Genomic DNA, 17,269 nt, shown 5'->3' with positions numbered 1-17,269 from the left:
GGGAGGGACTTAGCAAGCTGATTCTAAAATTTACATGGAAATGCCATGTGCCCAAATAGCCAAGACATTCTTGAAGAAGAACCAGACTGAGGACTTACCCAAGCAGATGTTGAAATTACAAATGAGTACTTGAGACGTGATGGTATTAGTATAAAGATAGGCAAATTCACTAATGTAGCAGAAGGAGCCCAGGAACAGACCCAAACGTATATGGATGCTTGATTTATTTCCTCGGTGCCGCAGCAGACTAATGGGGAAAAGGATAATCTTTTCAATAGACAGTGCTTGGATAATTCAATATCCAATGGAAAAAAAAGAAACTTGAATCCAATGTTACAACTTATACAAGCGTCTATTTCAAGTAGATTCTAGATATCTAAATGTGAAAGGCAAAATAATAAAGCTTCTTAAAAATAGTATGGAAGAATATCTTCATGATCTCGAGGTATGGAAAGTGTGAGAAGATGGAGGAGGGACAGTAAAGTATCCTCCAAACTGAGAAGGCACTTTGAGACCAGAAAATGAAACAGGCCACTCCATACAGTTTACACAGTTTTATTCAGGGTAACTTACTGACGTGGGATTGGGCAGGTGACAATCCAGAGTGGCATAGTTATTCTCCCCAAAGTCCAGACCTAAGTCCACAAATTTTATAGAGTGAGGGGATGTGCAGAGAGCACTTTGGTGAGGTCAAAGGGTTTAACACTTATCAGACCTTGTGGCCCCAGCTGTGTGCCAGAATGGGAGGTGGGGTGTTTAGAAACTATGTTATCTCTATTAGTTATCTAAACAACTTTAGGGAAGACAAGAACAAGCCTTCCCACATTCCGGTCAGGGCATACATTAACCTCCAAAGGGCTTGGAACGTGTAGCCCCCAGAGAGGTCATTGTCTGGACATGAACAAGATGGAGGGCCAAAGATGGAGTCCGTATTGTCCCGCTCCTACAGAAGGACTTCTTAAAAAGAGGACACAAAAAAATTGCTTCATTTGACTACATTAAAATGAAAAACTTCTGTTTATGAAAAGAAAGCCATAAAAATGGGAGGAAATTAACTGCATATATATTGGTAATAAAAAAACAGAGTGGGAGACAACAGTTGTAATACATCTAATCAGAATGAATTCCTACAAATCAATGAGAAAACCACAACCGGATGGAAAAGCAGGTAAGATCCAGGAACAAGCCCTTCACAAAGGAGGAGACTCCAAATGACCAAGTAACACATAAAACAGGTTCAGCCTCCTTTGCCATCAGGGGAGTATGAAGTAAATCCACAAGGGACACCTCTCCATACTAAGAAGAGTGACTCAAATAAAAAGACGGATGATAACCAAGTGTAGCCAAGGATGTAGAGCAATGGGAACTCACGCACTGCTGGTGAGAATGTGAATTTGGTACATGGACTTTGGAGAACTATTTGGCTTTATGTACTAAACTGGGAGATATGCAAACCCTATGATCCAGCAACTCTACTTCTGGTTTAATATCCCCCCCAATGTATAATGAATCTCAGCACATCATGTGGAGTCAAGGAAGCCAAATACAAAGAGTGCTTCCTTTCCAATTCCCTATATGAACTTTGTGACAACAACAACAAAAGCCTATGGCATTTAAGGCTGCATGGTTAGGTAGTAAAAGCAAAGAAGAGATTTCCACAAAAGCCAGGTTAGTGGTTATTTTGGTGGGGAGGGAGAGGTGTGTTTGGGAGGGGGCACAAGGGAAGATTCTGGAGAGGCTGGTTTACCAGTTACTAATTTCCTAGAAATCCAAATGCATTCTTAATACGGGCTCTGCGGCGAGTACGCGGCTGAACAGTAGAGGGCGCTGGAGACACATTGCGGGAGGTCGGCGCTTTTCTTGGTGGTTCCAGTCGCCGCACATCAGTGGCGGGTGTGAGGACGCCGGATGGCGCTCCGCCCCTGCCACACGCCCCGGACTCACGACCCCTCGGTCACTCTGTGTCCCGGTCTGGCCTGTCAGTCATGTTCCCATGACCCTCCTGACATGGACACCAGAACTTCAGCCCTCCCTCCCGTCCGCGCCAGTGCCCCCACGGCCTAGCTTGCATCATCCGCCTTCTGGAAGTTTGTCTTATCAGGTCAATCAGCAAGCCAATAAAAGCATATTATCAAAAACAAAGGGAAGACAAGAATCAAATCTGGTCATTTGCAGGATTACACTTTATCATCTGTGGAGATAACATAATTTACACAAGCGGCGCGGGGGGGGGGGCGGGTAGGGGAAAAAGTAGGAAGGAAGGAGGGAGGAGGAAGGGAGAGGGAGGAAGCGAGAGGGAGGGAGGGAGGGTGGAGAGATGGGCAGCCCCGTAGGCCCTTAACGGTGCACAAACAGAAACGGCCTGTCGACTAGGCCCTCGAAGGCCTTTAACACAGCCCGCTGTGGGAGTGTGACAGCACTTTGCGTTGCCTAGGGCTGTTTCGAGGTCTCTGGCAATATGTCGCAGTGATAGCATTTTGGACATCCGGAATCTGACTGAAATTCCAGCTCCACCACCTCCCGGCTCTGGAGCCCCAGAAATGGCACCCCGGCCCTGATGCTCACTTTCACCCTTTCCGAATGTGGGGGAGCTCCTCCTGGGCTGCTGTGCGGGTTTAGCAAGCTGAGGTATACAGCCCTACGATAGTCCCCAAGGGCTACTTCCTTGCTCCCCATCTTGACAATCGTCGCACTTTGAGAAACATTCCACTCAAAATAAAGCTTTAAGTGGGGAGGGGAGGAGTGACCTGAGCAAATGATTCCATACTTACAATAGGAAAAAAACAAGAGGCAGATATTACGATCTGTCTTCATAATGGCATACTAAATCCGATCAAGAAATATATCCATTATGTTGAAAGAGCCCGGCTTATGGAATATAATCAGCAAACTACTTCATCCTTTTTTTTTCCCCAGTGACCCATTCAGACCTGCTCAGCAGGTAGCTTCTCCCTGCCCTTTGGATAAAATCTAGGGCAAGGCCCAGGACTTTTTTGATCATTCTTAGGTAACAAAATTTTCCTGTAACTTCTACTTACAAAAGCAGGCTGTGTTCAGCACTTAAAATGTCCAATCTCATGTAGTCTGGACTTTCAACTTCATTGAAAATTTAAGCTCCCCTTTCACTCCCACCCTCAGCCCGGCTCGCACCCTTCGTAGGCTGCAACCGGAGATGGGCACAGAGCACTGTTTTCCTATTTCTCCTACCTCGTGCTTCCACACCTCCCCAAACTTGCTAACAGAGGTTTCTGCTCAACCCAGCAGGGGCAGGGAGGGGGCCCAACCAGGAAGCCGCCTAAGGGGCAGGAGAGGTCCTCCTTGACCAGTACAGTTAGGAGCTGGAGTACTCATGTGGGCACCTCGAGAGCCTCCTTGCTCTGCCGATCTCTTACCTAAGGTTCCCCGACCCCGGTTTGCCCTGGGGTGTGGGACGGACCACAGCAGCATCCCCCTCCCATTTAAAGGTCTTTATTACATTGTCTGAAAATTCTATTTCCCAGACACTCCTATGAACAGAGTTCCAGGTTGAGTTTGCCAAATGCGAGATAATTGGATGAGACTCAACAGCAGAAAGAAGGTAAAAATCATCCTTTTCTGCCTTTGGCTCTGACGCTTAGGCCAGCAGCATGCTCCAGGCTCTCGCAGCAACCTGAGCAAAGAATTCTGCAATGAAAAATCAGAAAAAACGGAATTGGCAAACGGCTGTGCAAGTTCCGGTCACTCACCACTAGAGGGTAGCAGTGGACAGCAGCGGCTTTGAGGCCTGGCTGCTGATGCCCAGGCCTGCAGTCTCGCCATCATGGAGAGCACCTGCACAGCCACGCACCGGGCTCTGGAGGCCCCCATTTCCAGAGCGCATCAGTAAAGCGCACTGAATCACCACCCCCACTCTCCACCCCTCCCTGCAGCTACGTCCACTGCCATGTAGCTTGCAGTTCCTCTTATAAAAAGGCGTAGTTTGCCTCCCTGCCCCTTGATTTTGAACTTGGCCACCCAACATGGCTCAGCCAATGAGATATTAAGTAAACGCCAGAAGAACACAGAGCTGTGCTTGCCCTTCTTCTACCTTCTCCGCGGAAAGAACTTTCCCCTGCCCCCCACCACCGGGAAGCTGCTGCCCTTTCAGCTTGTGCTCCGAGTGAACAAACGTGTGGTGGGCCTGGGGGAGGCCCTGAACCCAGCCAGACCCACTGCTTGAAAGGAACTTGCCTAAGCCAGATGGGCTCACTCGCAGCTGGCCGTAGATGGATGAGAAATAAATGCTCGTTTTAGTACAACACTGAGATGTTGTGATTGTTATGCACGATTATTGCAAAAACAGATGACATGAGCAACTTTTCTCTCTTTGGCATCACCAGCCTTCCCACGAATAATGTAATCAAATTCCACGTATAAACCATCGAGATGTGCTTGTTATGCGCCATTACTATAAAAACGGCTAACTGATAGAAGCAAAGTTTTTCCTTTTGGCGTCACCAGCCTTCCCACGAACTGTGTAATCAAATTCCCTGTATAAAATTAGTCTTTGCCGAGAATTCTTTTTTTTGGGGAGTTCTGAGAAAAATGTTACTTTTCTCTGTGGGGTAGAGTGATGTTCATACCGATAACCGAGTAGAAAACCCGAGTAAAATACAGAAAACCTCTTTTTAAGTTACTGGAGAGTTGCCAAATCGACAAGATGATCTCAGAAGAAGGAAAACACAAGGAGATGAGCTGACATTCCGTGAACCACTTCTTCCTTCAGGACATGCATTGATTCTCATTAAGGGGCTGACCTTTTGGGCAGAGGGCCATGGCTACGAGACAGTAAGGGCAGCAGCACAGTGTCTAGAGTTGGAGAGACAAGAACCTGGAGATTGGGGTTGCCAAAGCAGCTGGGACTGAAGAGGCAAGATGTTGAACAGAAAGGAGATAGAAGAGTAATTCTGACACTGAGGGGCTTTTCCCTCTGAGGCATTTGCTGATTTATGAAGCTGTGAATTAATTTATGCAGAAAGCCTATGAAAGATGGCAGGGCTTGGCTTTCCTTTTCCTTCTTTTCTTTTTTCTTTGACAATAGCATGACACTAAGGAGATAAAAATTGGAGCTCAGAACCCACCAAGAAAGAAGAGCCTAGTAAACGCACCAGAGCTTCATTTGGTGATCCAAATGGCATCCATGGAAGACTACACCCTAAAAATGGGGGAAACCCAGAGGTGGTTAGAGAGCCTTACAAAAACTGCAACCCAGGGGCACCAGGGTGGCTCATTTGGTGAAGTGTCCCACTCTCGATTTCAGCTCAGGTCATGATCTCAGGGTGTGGGCTCGAGCCCCATGTCGGGCTCCACGCTGAGAGTGGAGCCTACTTCAGATTTCTCTCTCCCTCTCCCTCTGCACCCCCCCCCCCCCCCTGCACCCCCCCCCCCCGCTTGTGCCCTCTCTTTGAAAAAAACAAAAAACAAAAAAACCCCTGCAACCCAGACTACGGTTAGTTCATTACTAGACTGGCTTAAGGTGACCTCTCCCCATTCTGTCAATCAGACGATATAGTGAGACCCTCTCTGGAGGAATACTTTCTCCTGGAGCTACTCTAATTGATCATAATGGTCAGCTTTGGACAATATATAGTCAAACATTCCGAGTAACAGGACCAAGGGGTAAACATACGCAATAAAACTGACCCACTGATGACACAGATATTGGTGTGATTGACAAAACAGAGACTTTCGTCAGAGAACTGGAATTGATCACAAAGCATCAAATGGAAATTTAGAACCGAAAAATGCAGTCATTGAAATTAAGGACTCAGCATATAGATTAACTAGAATCAGACTTAGCAGAGGAAGATTTAGTAAAATGTAAGAGGGCAGTATAAAAACTGTAAGCTGAAGCACAGAGGTAAGGAGAGTTGGAAATGCAGCACAGTGCATAGGAGTCCTGCGGGAGCTGGTGGGAAGATCTAATGGGTGTGTAATTGGAGTCTCAGAAGAAGAGGAGGGGAAGAAGGGGGCAGAAATCATATCTGAAGAAATATGGGCTATGAATTTTCCAAAACTGATGAAGCTTTATTATTCCCAAGGTGGTAAAATAAAAGGAAAATTGCCTGGAGGTATGCCATACTCAAACGGCTGATAGACAAAGATAAAGAGAAAATATTAAAAGCAGCTAAGAGTGGGAAGGAGAGGGAGATGCATTACTTTCCAAGGAGAAACAATAGCATTGATAACTCACTTGTCAACAGAAATGATCGAAGTGAGAAGACAATGAACACCATTTTAAAACTGTTGACAGAAAAGAAAATGTCAGCTTAGGATTCTGTTTCCACAAAAAAATCCTTTAAAAATGAATTTGAAATAGACATTTCTATTCAAAAACTAAGAAAATTTGCTGTGAGCAGATCTGCACTAAAAGAAATACTAAAAAGAGTTCTTCAAGTAGGAGGAACATGATCTCAGGTAGAATCCCAGAAATGCAGGAAAGAATGAAAAGCAAAAGAAAGAACAACTCTGTGGGTGAATATAAATGAATAGTGGCTGAACGTAGTAATAGTAATGTCTTGCTAGGTGTAAAATATATGTGGAATTGAAATGAGTGATATCAGTACCATTAAAAACTGGAGGTAAGGAGCGACTGACCAAAGGAAATGGAGGGCTATACCATGTTAATGGATTGAAGAGTCAATATTGTAGAGAAATAAAATGGCTCCCAAACTGGTCTATATACTCAATGAAAATCCCGTCAAACTCTAGCATTTTTTTGGTGGGGAAGTGGACAAGCTGATTCTAAAATGCTTTGTGGAAATGCAAAGGGCTTGCAAAGTGGAAAGGCAGGGATCACCTGGTGGACAGGATTGAGGTAACTTAGGCCAGCTCTCTCTGGCCCATTGGAAGTACTTGTGTATTTTTTGCCCTGACCATGTCTGTAGACATTCCAGCCCAATATAGCAACACCTTCTTCCCCTTCATCGGAGCAGAGAGCCTGCCGGTCTCCTGCCATTGAGATTTTTCAGCTGTGAGTCAGACACACCAGTTCACTCTGTCCTGCAAAGGGGATACTTACCAACTTTTCCAAGTGGCCCTGGAAAGGCCACTGAGAGGCATGGACGTCACCTTGAAACGTGGGGGTGGTTGGAAACAGTTCCAGTTGAGTAGCCTGCTAGACAAACACACAGAGAATGTGTGTGCTGTGATGCTATGAGAAATGACTGGAGCGGGGGCTTTGTTGGAATGTGTGTGAAATAAGTGAGAAAAAGCAAACACAAGATCTTCTGTCTGTACGGACCACTGCCAGGTAAAGCTTGTCTTTGTGCATCGACAGAGAACGGAAGTGAAGTCAGAGGCGCAGACCGAGTATAACGATCACTACTTTCTTTTGCTGAAGTCGCTTCACTATGTAAGAAAAAGACACTGGTTTGAAGTTGGTTGCAGGTGTACAATCACAAGGCATGGACCCCGCAAGTTCAAAAGCATTTGGGTAAAAATACAAGCTGCCCGGGAAGTAACGGTGACAAGCACAATGGCTGCTCATTACCCCGAGTACAATGTCACAGGGAGGTGATGACCATGATTTGTGGGAACTGCCAACTTAGTGAACTTTACACGGACACCTGCCACAACACAGTCATCCTAACGAAATCACTAGGTTTACGGGAAAAGCTCTCGGCCCTGTGGGCTGCGTTCTTGCCATTTCCTGCCCAAAGTGAGTCCCGCGAGATGAACGCTGTCAACCAGGGAGGCCACAGAAACCAGTAGAACACCTGTAAGACCAGGGCTGTGAGGCTTGGGTCCTGGGGAGGACGCGCCACGGGCAGGATGTGACATAGCCCTGGGAGGGACCCAACACAGGTGAGGGGCTCCTCACCTGGCACAGGGAGCTGATGCCAAGAACCCGTCCACCACTTGGTACCTGGGCAGCTGCTCCCAGTGTCCTTTCCCGGGTCCTGATGCCAGTGAGTCTGATCCCCGAGAGCTTTGTCTCCCGAGCTGTGGGCACGCTACGCTGCCCGGGCGTCCCGGGGCGGTCCCATACCAACGTGCCCAACCCCAACCCCAACCCGACTTTCAGACTGTGCTCTTTACTGCCGACCAGCGGAAATCAGTGCTTTGGGCCCCCCGGCCCCCCGTGATTCCCCCAGAGCAGTTTATTTTCTCTGCCAGGCGGAAGGCAGGAAGCACCAACCTGCCGTCAGCTTCCCGGGATCGTGGAGCCGGGTCTCGTTCAGCACAGCTACCGTGCTATCCCTGAATACAATCCTTCTGAATGCCTGACATTCCGGTCCAGACGGGGGCTGTGCCGACCAGGGGCTGGGATTCACAGCCCAGGCAGCCCCACGGGTAGAGGAGGATGGGCTGAGTCCGGAGGGTCTCTGCGGCTGGGGAGTGGCAGCCAGCCACGCTGCTAACCTGGCTGGGGCTCTGTCGCCCCCTCCTCTCCGCCGCGCATCAGCAGCACGGGGCCCTGGCGCAGCCTGGCTTGGCGGCCCAGTGACATGCTGGCCGGAGTGTCCAGGCCTGCGGCTGCCGAGGGGACAGCGGGCTCTGGAGGCCAAGCGGAGGTCCGAGGCGAGTCAGGGCTCAGGCGCGGGGCAGAGCGCGTGCCAGCGCTTCACCAGCTCCTTGGGCTTGCTGAGCATCTCGTCCCAGTGCTCCAGCTGTCTGCCTCGGGTGTACATGTAGGGGCCCACCACCACGCGGCCCAGCTGGTGGCTGGCTGTGGGGGAGGGGAAAACGTCATCATTCTCTGGAGCACGGAAACCACCTCACCTGGCAACACCCCCAGAGATCTCTTTCTCTCTCTTACTCCTCCTCTCAAAGGACGTAGCAAGCCCCCTCCCTCTTTAAGCACGAGCTGGCAGCCCCCAAAGGGATCCTGGCTTTGTTCTGGAATTGGAGGAAGTGGGAGAAGGGAGCCCAGGTGGAGAGCCAGCTCTTTGGGGTCACCCCCTCTGCTGCTCACCTTCCTGGTGAGATGTCTTAAGCCAGCCTCACATCAAAGAGCTGAGGGAGAAAGGGGCCCCTCCAGAAAGAAGCCTCTTCCATCAGCCCACAGGATGTTCAGAGGGAATTTTCAGCAGTGTTCTCCCACCAAGTGCCGTGGTGGAGAAAGGCCTGAAGCTCTGGTCCATGAGGCCAGCTGGCCTGATGGCTCTGCTCCCCCAGATGCTGAGAGTGGAACCTCACCCAGGACCCTACACTTTTATTTAGAAGGTATGAAGCGAGGTAGGGCCCACAGCCCCCCACAGCATCAGGTCATTTGGCTGGTGCCCCCAGACTCTGCAGTGCTGTGCTCCCGGAGTGGGTAGCAGAGGCCACCCTTTAACCTCTCCGTACGGTGCCACGGCAGTCAAACCGGAACAAAGCTGGGCGTGAATCCCAGCTCTCCTGCTAGCCAGCCCTGTGTCCTTGGGCAGGCATCTCGGCCTCTCTGAGTTCTAGTTTCCCCAGGCAGAGAACAGAAGCCTCTCTCTGCGGTCCTTACAGCCTGAACGCTCCTCCGTTGCCCATTTCCCTGCCAGCCTGGGGAAGGGGCAGCGGCCTTACTCTCCCCTCCGGCGCTCTGCAGCACTGTCAGGCTGAGGCTGGCCGTGTCCAGCTCCGCGGGGTCGGCCTTGAAGCTGAAAGTCTCGCTGTACACGGGGTTGGCGGAGCCCAGCACAGCCGAAGTCTTCTTGCACTTGACAAACTTGTTGTGGTTCATCAGAGACACTTTGACAAACACACCTAAGGGGCAGTGTGGACCGTGGGCTGGGAGGGCCAGGCAGGGCCCAGCCTCTGGCCTGTGCAGGGCTGGCTGGGAGCACACACGCCCACCCCGGGCGCTGGGACCCCACGACTCCCAGTTGCTGCAGCCAGAGGGCATTACAAGAGGAAACAGGGTTGATTAGCGTATGGGCTTCCGCCCAAGGAAACGCTTGGCTCCCTTCCTTTTCCTTCCTCTGGGCCTCCTGAGTTCACCCACGGCTTGGCGGGCCCTTGTTTCCCAGAGCCTGGCACTGCACGCATGCCCATCCCTCCCGTTGGTGGAGAGGGGGCCCTGCCTGCTGAGTGCTCGGGCTCCCTGGAGCCCCTCAAACACCTTCTCCTTCAGAGGGCCAAGCTTTCTGGGGGTGGGGCTCATGTGGGTCTTGGATCCACAGTGGAAGGTTGAATGACAACTTGCTTACAGGGTGTGGAGACATGCAGGTGGCAGATAGCTACCACCTTGCTTCGGGAAGGGGGCACATAAGGGCAGGACGTTTCGGTGAGCCAGAACAGGGCCTCCGCTCCTCCAGCTGCTGGGTTCTGGGAAGCCGGAGGAAGCAGGGCACCGCGCTCCCTGCCAGCCTGGAATGCCTCTTCTTCCAGCTGAGCGTCCTGCCTTGTGTACAGGGAGCCCTCCCTGGGGGCGGGGGGGCAAGGGGTCTGGCCCTAGAGGAACTGAAATCCTTCATGGAAGGACAGAGGTGGAGGCGGAAGGACAGCACCGTTCAAGGAGCCAGGACACTGCCTTGGGGAAAGGGAGGGGCGGGCTTGGTCTCAGGGGAGTTAGGGGTCTGGGTGGAGGCCAAGGGGATACAGTCTTGGGTTCAGTGTAAGGAAGTGGCTTCCCACATCACCACTGTCCACAGAGGGGAGTGAGCACTCTGGGGTGGGCCCCATGCAGGTAGAAACTGGAGGGCCAGAGGGAGGGGTCAGACTCCAGCCCCTGGCCCCAGGCTCACAGGACAGGGCCTGCCCTGAGAAGGAAAACTTACTGACGAAACTCGTGTCCTCCTGCAGCCTGAGGCCCTTGGCTCGCAGCACGACCACGGTCAGGCGACACAGGCAGTCATTGTAGCTGAGACAGAACTGCAGGTCTCCAAACTCGGAGGGAGGCTGGAGAGGCCCGGGGAAAGCACCCTTGTCACTCAGCAGGCACTGGAGGAACCATGGTACCTTCCCGACAGAGCCTTCCTCCCTCCTCCCAGCAGTCAGCGCTGGTACTGGGTGACACACCCATGATTTTTCCTTTCAGTCCCCTGGCATTTTACGGATGGGGAAACTGAGGTCTGGAGAGCTGAAGGGGCTTGCTGAAGATCACACGGTTGTAAGGGTCAGAGCCGAGGGTTCAAACCTAGGTCTAGGGGATTCCAAAGCCTATTCCAAGCTGCCTGGGTCCTCCCGGGGGTCAGGAGAAGAGAGGGTAAATATTTTCCTTGGCTGGTCCATTTGGGGTGTCACCTTTCACAGGTGTCTGATTTGCATGGGAATTTCAATGTGGATTTTCAAGTTGTTCCAGGTAATCTGGTCTCCAGGGCAAAAGAAACCTCAGACGGCCTTTCCTTGCCCAGGAGCAGCTCTACCCTGCCCCCCGGTCCCATGCAGCTCCAGCCCTGGCCCATGAGCCCGAGTCACACTTGTTTGGGCTAAAGCTGGCCGGCAGGCGCTGGGCCATACTGCTGGCTGCCCACGGTAGTCTGACACACAGCCGTATATGCCTGGTGATCTTGACCTTTACCTCCCCACTCTCAGCCTCCAGGTCTCTCCAGATGACGTGAGGGCAGTCACCTGCCAGGGTCTCATTTCTCAGGGGAAAGAACACCTGGCCCAGGAGCTGATGCTTCCTCTGCCTGTCCACGTGGTACACGGAGAACCTGAGTACCCTTTGAGTGACGCTCTTGCTGGACACCTGGGAGAGATGAGGGTCTGGGCTGGGGCCCGGGCGTGGAGTTGTGATGGGTGGGTGTGGCACGCTGTTCTGGACACAGGAGCTTTTGGTGAGAGGTGGCTCCGCCAGGCACCTGCACCCCCCAAACCCAGGCATCCTCAGGGGACCGTGCCAGCGGCGGGGCCAGCCCCCGGGGGCCAGGACCAGTGGGAGCATGTGCCAGAGCCTTGCCCTGCAGAGTGTGGTTCGAGGACCAGCAGCGTCTACCGCTCCCCTGGACCTTATTAGAGATACAGGACATTGGGCCCCACTTCAGGCCCATGAAGGAAATCCACCATTTAACAGGACGTCCAAGTGATTTGCCTGCACAGAAAAGTGTGAGACGTCCGCACCGGAGCCCAGGGAACCTGCCCATCTCTGCCATCTGGTTGGGCACCCCAGATCTCTCTCTGAGACTCAGTCTCCTCCCCTGTAAAAGGGGATAATGGTTCTTACTCTCTGAGTTGTAAAACCCCAATCACAGTGTCAGACCTTTGGCAGATGGTCAGTTAACATAGATTTTTTTTCTCTTCCTCGTCTCCTTCCCCTTCCCCCTTAAAGCACAGAGAGGTCAGGATCAAGTTGGGGTGGGGACAGGGCAGGGAAGTGACGAGTAAACAGAAATAAGTTTGTGAGCACGACCTGCGGCCACGCTGCGCAGAACGGCTACGCGCCTTAGATCTTCATGTCCTGGGAAGAGCAAGGTCACCCGTGAATTCCCGCAGCCTTGACCCTCAGCAGAGGGGCCGGGAGCTGGGCCCCGTGCCAGCTCTCTTTTCAGCTCCAGCCCAGGGCCCAGAAGAAGGCAAGAATTAGGGCTCTGGCCTCAGCAATCACACTCTTCCCGGACGCAGAGCAGCCTCTCCTTACCTTGTGGCCAGCCTGCTGGCCGGCTCTTGAAAATGTTTGTGCAAGGCCTCAAGGCAGCTCTTGATGGCTGGTTTCCCGTAAGGGCCCCCAGTCACCTGCTCAGGCTCCCAGGCCCCTGTGGGCTTGGCTCAGTGCCCTGACAGCCTCTGCACCTCCAGACCCTGAGCCAGCCTGGCCCACGGGGCAGCCAAGTCACCACCTGCTGCACGACGGCTCCTGGGGCCTGTGCTGGCCTCCGACAGGCTAGGTGAGTTCCTGCCCTCACGCCAAGGGGCGTGGGGGTCTCACCATCTGCCTTCCCGGGAATAACCTTGCCAGACACCCCCTAGTGCTCCAGAGCTTTGGACTGCTTCTCCAGAGCCCCGTGGGCCAGAGCCTGGCATTCAGTAGGTGCTCCAAGAATGTGTCTTCTGTTTCCCTCCTCCAGGCAGCCCTGACAGAGGGAGCCCAGGCCTCTACCCCTCACTGCCCTTGTCTCGCCCCTCCCCCACCATCAGCCTCTGGGCACTTGCAGGCCCTGAGCTGGCAGGCAGGGTAAAGCAGAGCTGGCGGCACCAGGGGCTCGGGGGTTGCGGGGCCCTGGCTGTCTCAGGAGGCTGGGGCTCACCTGCACGACGTCTGCTCCTGCCCCGGAGGCCAGACCCTGTCCGGCCCAGAGGTCGTACCTGGAAGATGAAGTGCTCATCGAACTGCGGGTTGGAGGTCTTGCGTCTGGGCTTGGACTGGAGGAAGCGCCGCTCGTCCGGCAGCAGGTGGAGCTTCACCAGGGGGCTGCAGGTCTCCGAGGGGGCTTGCAGCCTCCGTGCCTTGAGCAGGCCCACCAGCAGCCGCTCGGCTTCCCGCTGGTATTCCACCGAGAACCACAGCCGCCCCAGGCAGCCGTCGGGGAAGTCAGTCTCACTCTTGTCCTCCAGGAACTTGTATAGCTCCGGGTTGACGGTCCCCACCACACCCGTATTTCCTACAACACAGGGGCGGGTGGTCTGCCAGGCCAGAGGAAGGCAGGCACGTGGGGGACAGCAAGCTCTGGGCTTCACCACCCCTGCCCCCAGCCCATCTCTTCTTGGCTGAGCCTCCAGTAGGCAGTTCACTGGCCCCGTCCGCCCCATGCCCTTCTCCAGACTGAACACAGGCCCTCTCTCTAGTGCAACTCCTCCAGGAAGCCTGCCAGCACTAAGGCATGGCATATCCAGGCCTGCTCCCCGCTGAGGCCCCCAGCAGAGTGCCCAGTATTCACTTAACCCCTGTCCTTGGTCAGGGCCTGCCTGGGGCGGACACAATGCCCAGCACCTGGCCTGGCTCCTGTCCATGGCGTCCAGAGGATGTCTCCGTATTAAAATTTTGCCTCTTTTCTTTCTCTTCAAATTAGAAGGGACTAGCTGATCACTGGGTGATTCCTTGGAAGATAACTTGGGAGGTCTTCAGAGCAAAGGGGTGGGCAGAAAGCTGTGCCCCCGGCTGCTACCATTCTGCCCTCTGGATCAGCCAACCTATCAGCCTGGAACAGAACCCACTGAGCGTTCTGGGTTCCAATCCCAGATCTGTGGCTTATTGCCTCTGTGACCTTGAGCAGGGCACTGTTAACCTTCTGAGCCTCTGTTTATGAATGTACAAAATGGGGTGAGGATCTCTTCCCCCACAGAGGCATGGTGAGGTCTAACTCCACAATGGCACCTGAGGCCATGTCTGGCACAAGCCGGGGGTGTAGCAGGCATTCGGGAGACCCGAGTACCTGGAAAGAGTGGTTGCTGGGCAACTCTTTCCAGGGGAAACCAGAAGACTCTGCCCAGAGCAGTAGGATACCAAGGGAAATGGCTTTACTGCTGAGGCCCAGCAGAGCCCAGCCAGCAGCACCCCTGCTTCTGTTTCACTCCTGGCGTTCAACCCAGGGGGTGGGGTTACGTCCCAGTTCTGCCCCCAGGAGGCCAATGGTGTGGGCTTTCCCCAGGCATCAGTCCTGGTGGTCTCTGTCCCAAGAACAAGCGGACCTGGTAATGGGGGGCATCACTGGAGGACTGCTGGTCCAGGCTGTTTTCCAGAGCCAGGCCCACGAAAGCAAATAGGTCTGCCCTGGCCAGAACAGACCTTGCCCGCAGGCAGGCTCTGGCAGGAGCACTCACCAAAGCTGCTGCTGGAGGGGTGGGGCAGGAGCTCCGGGCCGAGGCAGGGATCCCGTGGGGCCTGGGCCCGCTCTCCGCTGTGTAGGGGTACCCGGTCTCGGTCTTGGAGGGAAGGGGGCACCACGAATGGCACAGCTGGTGGCCTGTCCCGAGGCGGGCAGATGACATACATGTTGGTGGCAAGAGAACGGTGTGGCCTCAGCGCGCTCAGCCCGTAGGGGTTGAGTGCCAGAGGCTGGAGGAAGGAAAGTCAGCAGGAGCCAAGAGGAGGCAAGAGCACCATTTTCTGGACCCACATCAGCGCCCCACCCTGCCCAAGCCAACACCTCTGCCTGTCGGCAGCCAGCGCAGACTTGCAGAAGGAGCACTGCTTCTGGAGTCACTCTGCCTGGACTCTAATGCCTGTTCTGGCATACTAGTTCTGCTCCCTGGACTGGTCACTTAGGTCTTCTGGGTCTATTTCCTTATCTAGAAAATGAGCCTCATAGGGCTTGTCCCATAGCCTGTAGTGATGATTCTGGGCTTTCTTTGTAGCATGGCGATGGCATCGAGGATGCGCTCCATAAACAGACCCTCCTTTCCCACCCTACTTCAAGGGAAACTCCACAGGGAGGGCCCCAAGCAAGGCCAGGAGCTTGCGAGGCCCCACATCCTGCCTCACCTGCTTGTCTGGGTCCTGGCTTGTGGTGGGCAGAGCTTGCCCCCCTGTATGCAGGAGGCAGCGGTGCTCCCCAGCAGCTCCTCATAGGTGAACGTGGCACGAAGCTTCTTCCAGAGCCAGCAGCTCACGCATATCAGCAGCAGTAGCAACAGCAGCCCCCCCGTGAGACCCCCAATTACCAGGGCCACCTGCTCTGGGGGCAGAGACCACCAGGATTGTGATGCCGGGGGGAAAGCCTCTCCCCCTCACACCACTGGGCTGCTGGGGGGCAGAGTTTGGGCAGCAACCCCACCCCTTGGGTTGGACCCCCGGGGAGTGACACAGAAGCAGGCTTCCTGTTCCTTTGGAGAGCAGCTGGCCCTGGACTTGAGATTCTGGCTGAAATGAACCATTTTCTTGTGCTCCTGAGTCGACATTAAATCTGTTCTTACCAGAACCTTTATCTACCTTGGGTTCCTGTTCAGGCTGAGGGTAATCCCAAGTGTGGGTATCACGTACTTAAGGAAAGCCCAGGAAGGGACGATGCCCGGGCTTGCTTTCCGAGCCCTATCCTTTTGGGTCCCGGAACCTGCTGAGAGGCTGGACTCATGTCTGAATTCTGTAACTTTCTCTAAAACCCAATCCCCTCCTCAATCCTCCATCAAGATGAGCCCACTTAGGGGAATCAGTTGAAGATGATGGAAGGGAGTGTGGATAAGGAAAGGGGCAGTTGGTGTGAGAAGCAGAGACACAAGGACCCTTTGCTGCCTGCACCCCGTCATTGGAGGGGACCTGGCTGGATCCACTCCTATTCAGGGCCCCCTGAGAGCTCTGAGACGCTCGTTTCCAGGGGCCGGCTGCCCTCCGAGGGCGAAGAAGGTGCCTCCTTCGGGTCACTTGAGGACAAGGGGCTTCCGGGGCTCTGGGGTCTGGACCGAGGGGACTGGTGAGAAGGCGAGACCACCACCCTTCCTGACCCGCAACCGTCTGGGAGAACAGGGTCTCACTCTCCACTTCACCCCCGCCCTGCGCTGGGAGCCACACTCGGAGTGCGGACTGCGTCCCAGCGGGGCAGGAGGGCGAGGCTAAGTGCGACCACGGGTGGCCGAGGGGCCCGGAGGGTGGGGCGCGGGACACTTACCCGCCATGGGACTGCTCGGGCCGGCTGTCGGGACTGGGGCGTACAGGTCTCCGCGCCTCTAGTCGCTGCTGGGCAGGCTTTTAAGGCCCGGCGGGGGCCGTCGGGCGGGCGCGGGGGCGGGCCCTCGTTGCGCCCGGGCCCTGGTGACAGGCGGCGGGGGGCAGGGAGCCAGCCCCCGGACGCCGCAGCTCCGCCCCGGCCAGGCCCGGCTCGCCGCCGCACAGGGGAGCCGCCGGTGCGCGCCCGGAAACTGCAGGGCTCCGGGCTGGGCGGCACGGGGCGCCCAGGGCTTCCCGCAGCTCGGGAGTGGTGGGGTGCGAGGGCGCCAGGCTCCGGGAGGCCAGGGCTAAGGCCTTCGCCGCCGCGTGTGATGGAGGACTCGGCACCGAACCTTCGCGCCCGGCCGCCCCGGCAAGCCACCTGCTGGTCTAGGAGCGCTCCTCCCCCTTCCGCGGCCCCCAGCAGGCTGCGGCTGCGTGCAGCCCCGGGCCCAGCACGAACCCATGCTCTGGGGGCCTGCCTGGCTCCCAGGGCGGACTCTCCGCGCGGGGTCCCGGGTCCCCGCGCCGGGGTGCTTGACCGCGGGAGCGCGCGGTGCGGCGCTCAAGTTCTCTCGTCCGCAGTCGCAGCACACAAAATAATGAGGCGTTGGAGAGTCCGGGGTCTGCAGCCGGCCCGCCTGGGTTCCGACGCCGGCTCCCCATAAGCCGGCTGTGCCACTTGCGACAATTTCCTTCAGCACTCTGGGCTCTCTGTCCTCGGTTGGGTTCGTAATAGTACTCCCTCTGGGTGGAAGTATGTAACGGACACGGCTTAGAAGGGTCACTTGGCCTGAAGGTGAGGGGCTGGGGGTG

At 54.8% G+C, this 17,269-nt stretch overlaps 1 protein-coding gene and 1 long non-coding RNA gene across 4 annotated transcripts; both read right to left on the bottom strand.

Annotated features, from left to right (window-relative positions):
* Window positions 1–539: 539 nt before the first annotated feature.
* Window positions 540–5,289, bottom strand: LOC121101284. The gene is made up of 2 exons (XR_005833267.1): window positions 5,127–5,289; window positions 540–3,663 (listed from the first exon to the last, which is right to left on the bottom strand). It is a non-coding gene; the product is annotated as an uncharacterized LOC121101284 (long non-coding RNA).
* Window positions 5,290–7,325: 2,036 nt separating this feature from the next.
* LOC103668050 (synaptotagmin-15) lies at window positions 7,326–16,453 on the bottom strand. 3 transcript variants are annotated; one of them, XR_005833265.1, is made up of 9 exons: window positions 16,416–16,453; window positions 15,296–15,488; window positions 14,635–14,777; window positions 13,180–13,475; window positions 11,456–11,626; window positions 10,713–10,833; window positions 9,520–9,699; window positions 8,159–8,689; window positions 7,326–7,368 (listed from the first exon to the last, which is right to left on the bottom strand). XR_005833265.1 is itself a non-coding variant. In XM_040624549.1 (8 exons), exons 1-8 carry the CDS (start codon window positions 16,420–16,422, stop codon window positions 8,547–8,549), a joined length of 1,254 nt encoding a protein of 417 aa, XP_040480483.1. In that variant the 5' UTR covers window positions 16,423–16,453; the 3' UTR covers window positions 7,326–8,546. The 3 variants fall into 3 exon arrangements, 2 of the variants coding, with proteins under 2 accessions (XP_040480483.1, XP_040480484.1); XM_040624549.1 differs by having other exon boundaries at window positions 7,326–8,689; XM_040624550.1 differs by lacking the exon at window positions 11,456–11,626 and having other exon boundaries at window positions 7,326–8,689.
* Between the last annotated feature and the right edge of the window lie 816 nt (window positions 16,454–17,269).

Source organism: Ursus maritimus, unplaced genomic scaffold (assembly GCF_017311325.1).
Source record: "Ursus maritimus isolate PB19 unplaced genomic scaffold, ASM1731132v1 scaffold_7, whole genome shotgun sequence".
NCBI lineage: Eukaryota > Metazoa > Chordata > Mammalia > Carnivora > Ursidae > Ursus > Ursus maritimus.
Note: the sequence above shows the minus strand (reverse complement) of the source record. Positions and strands in the feature narration are given on the sequence as shown.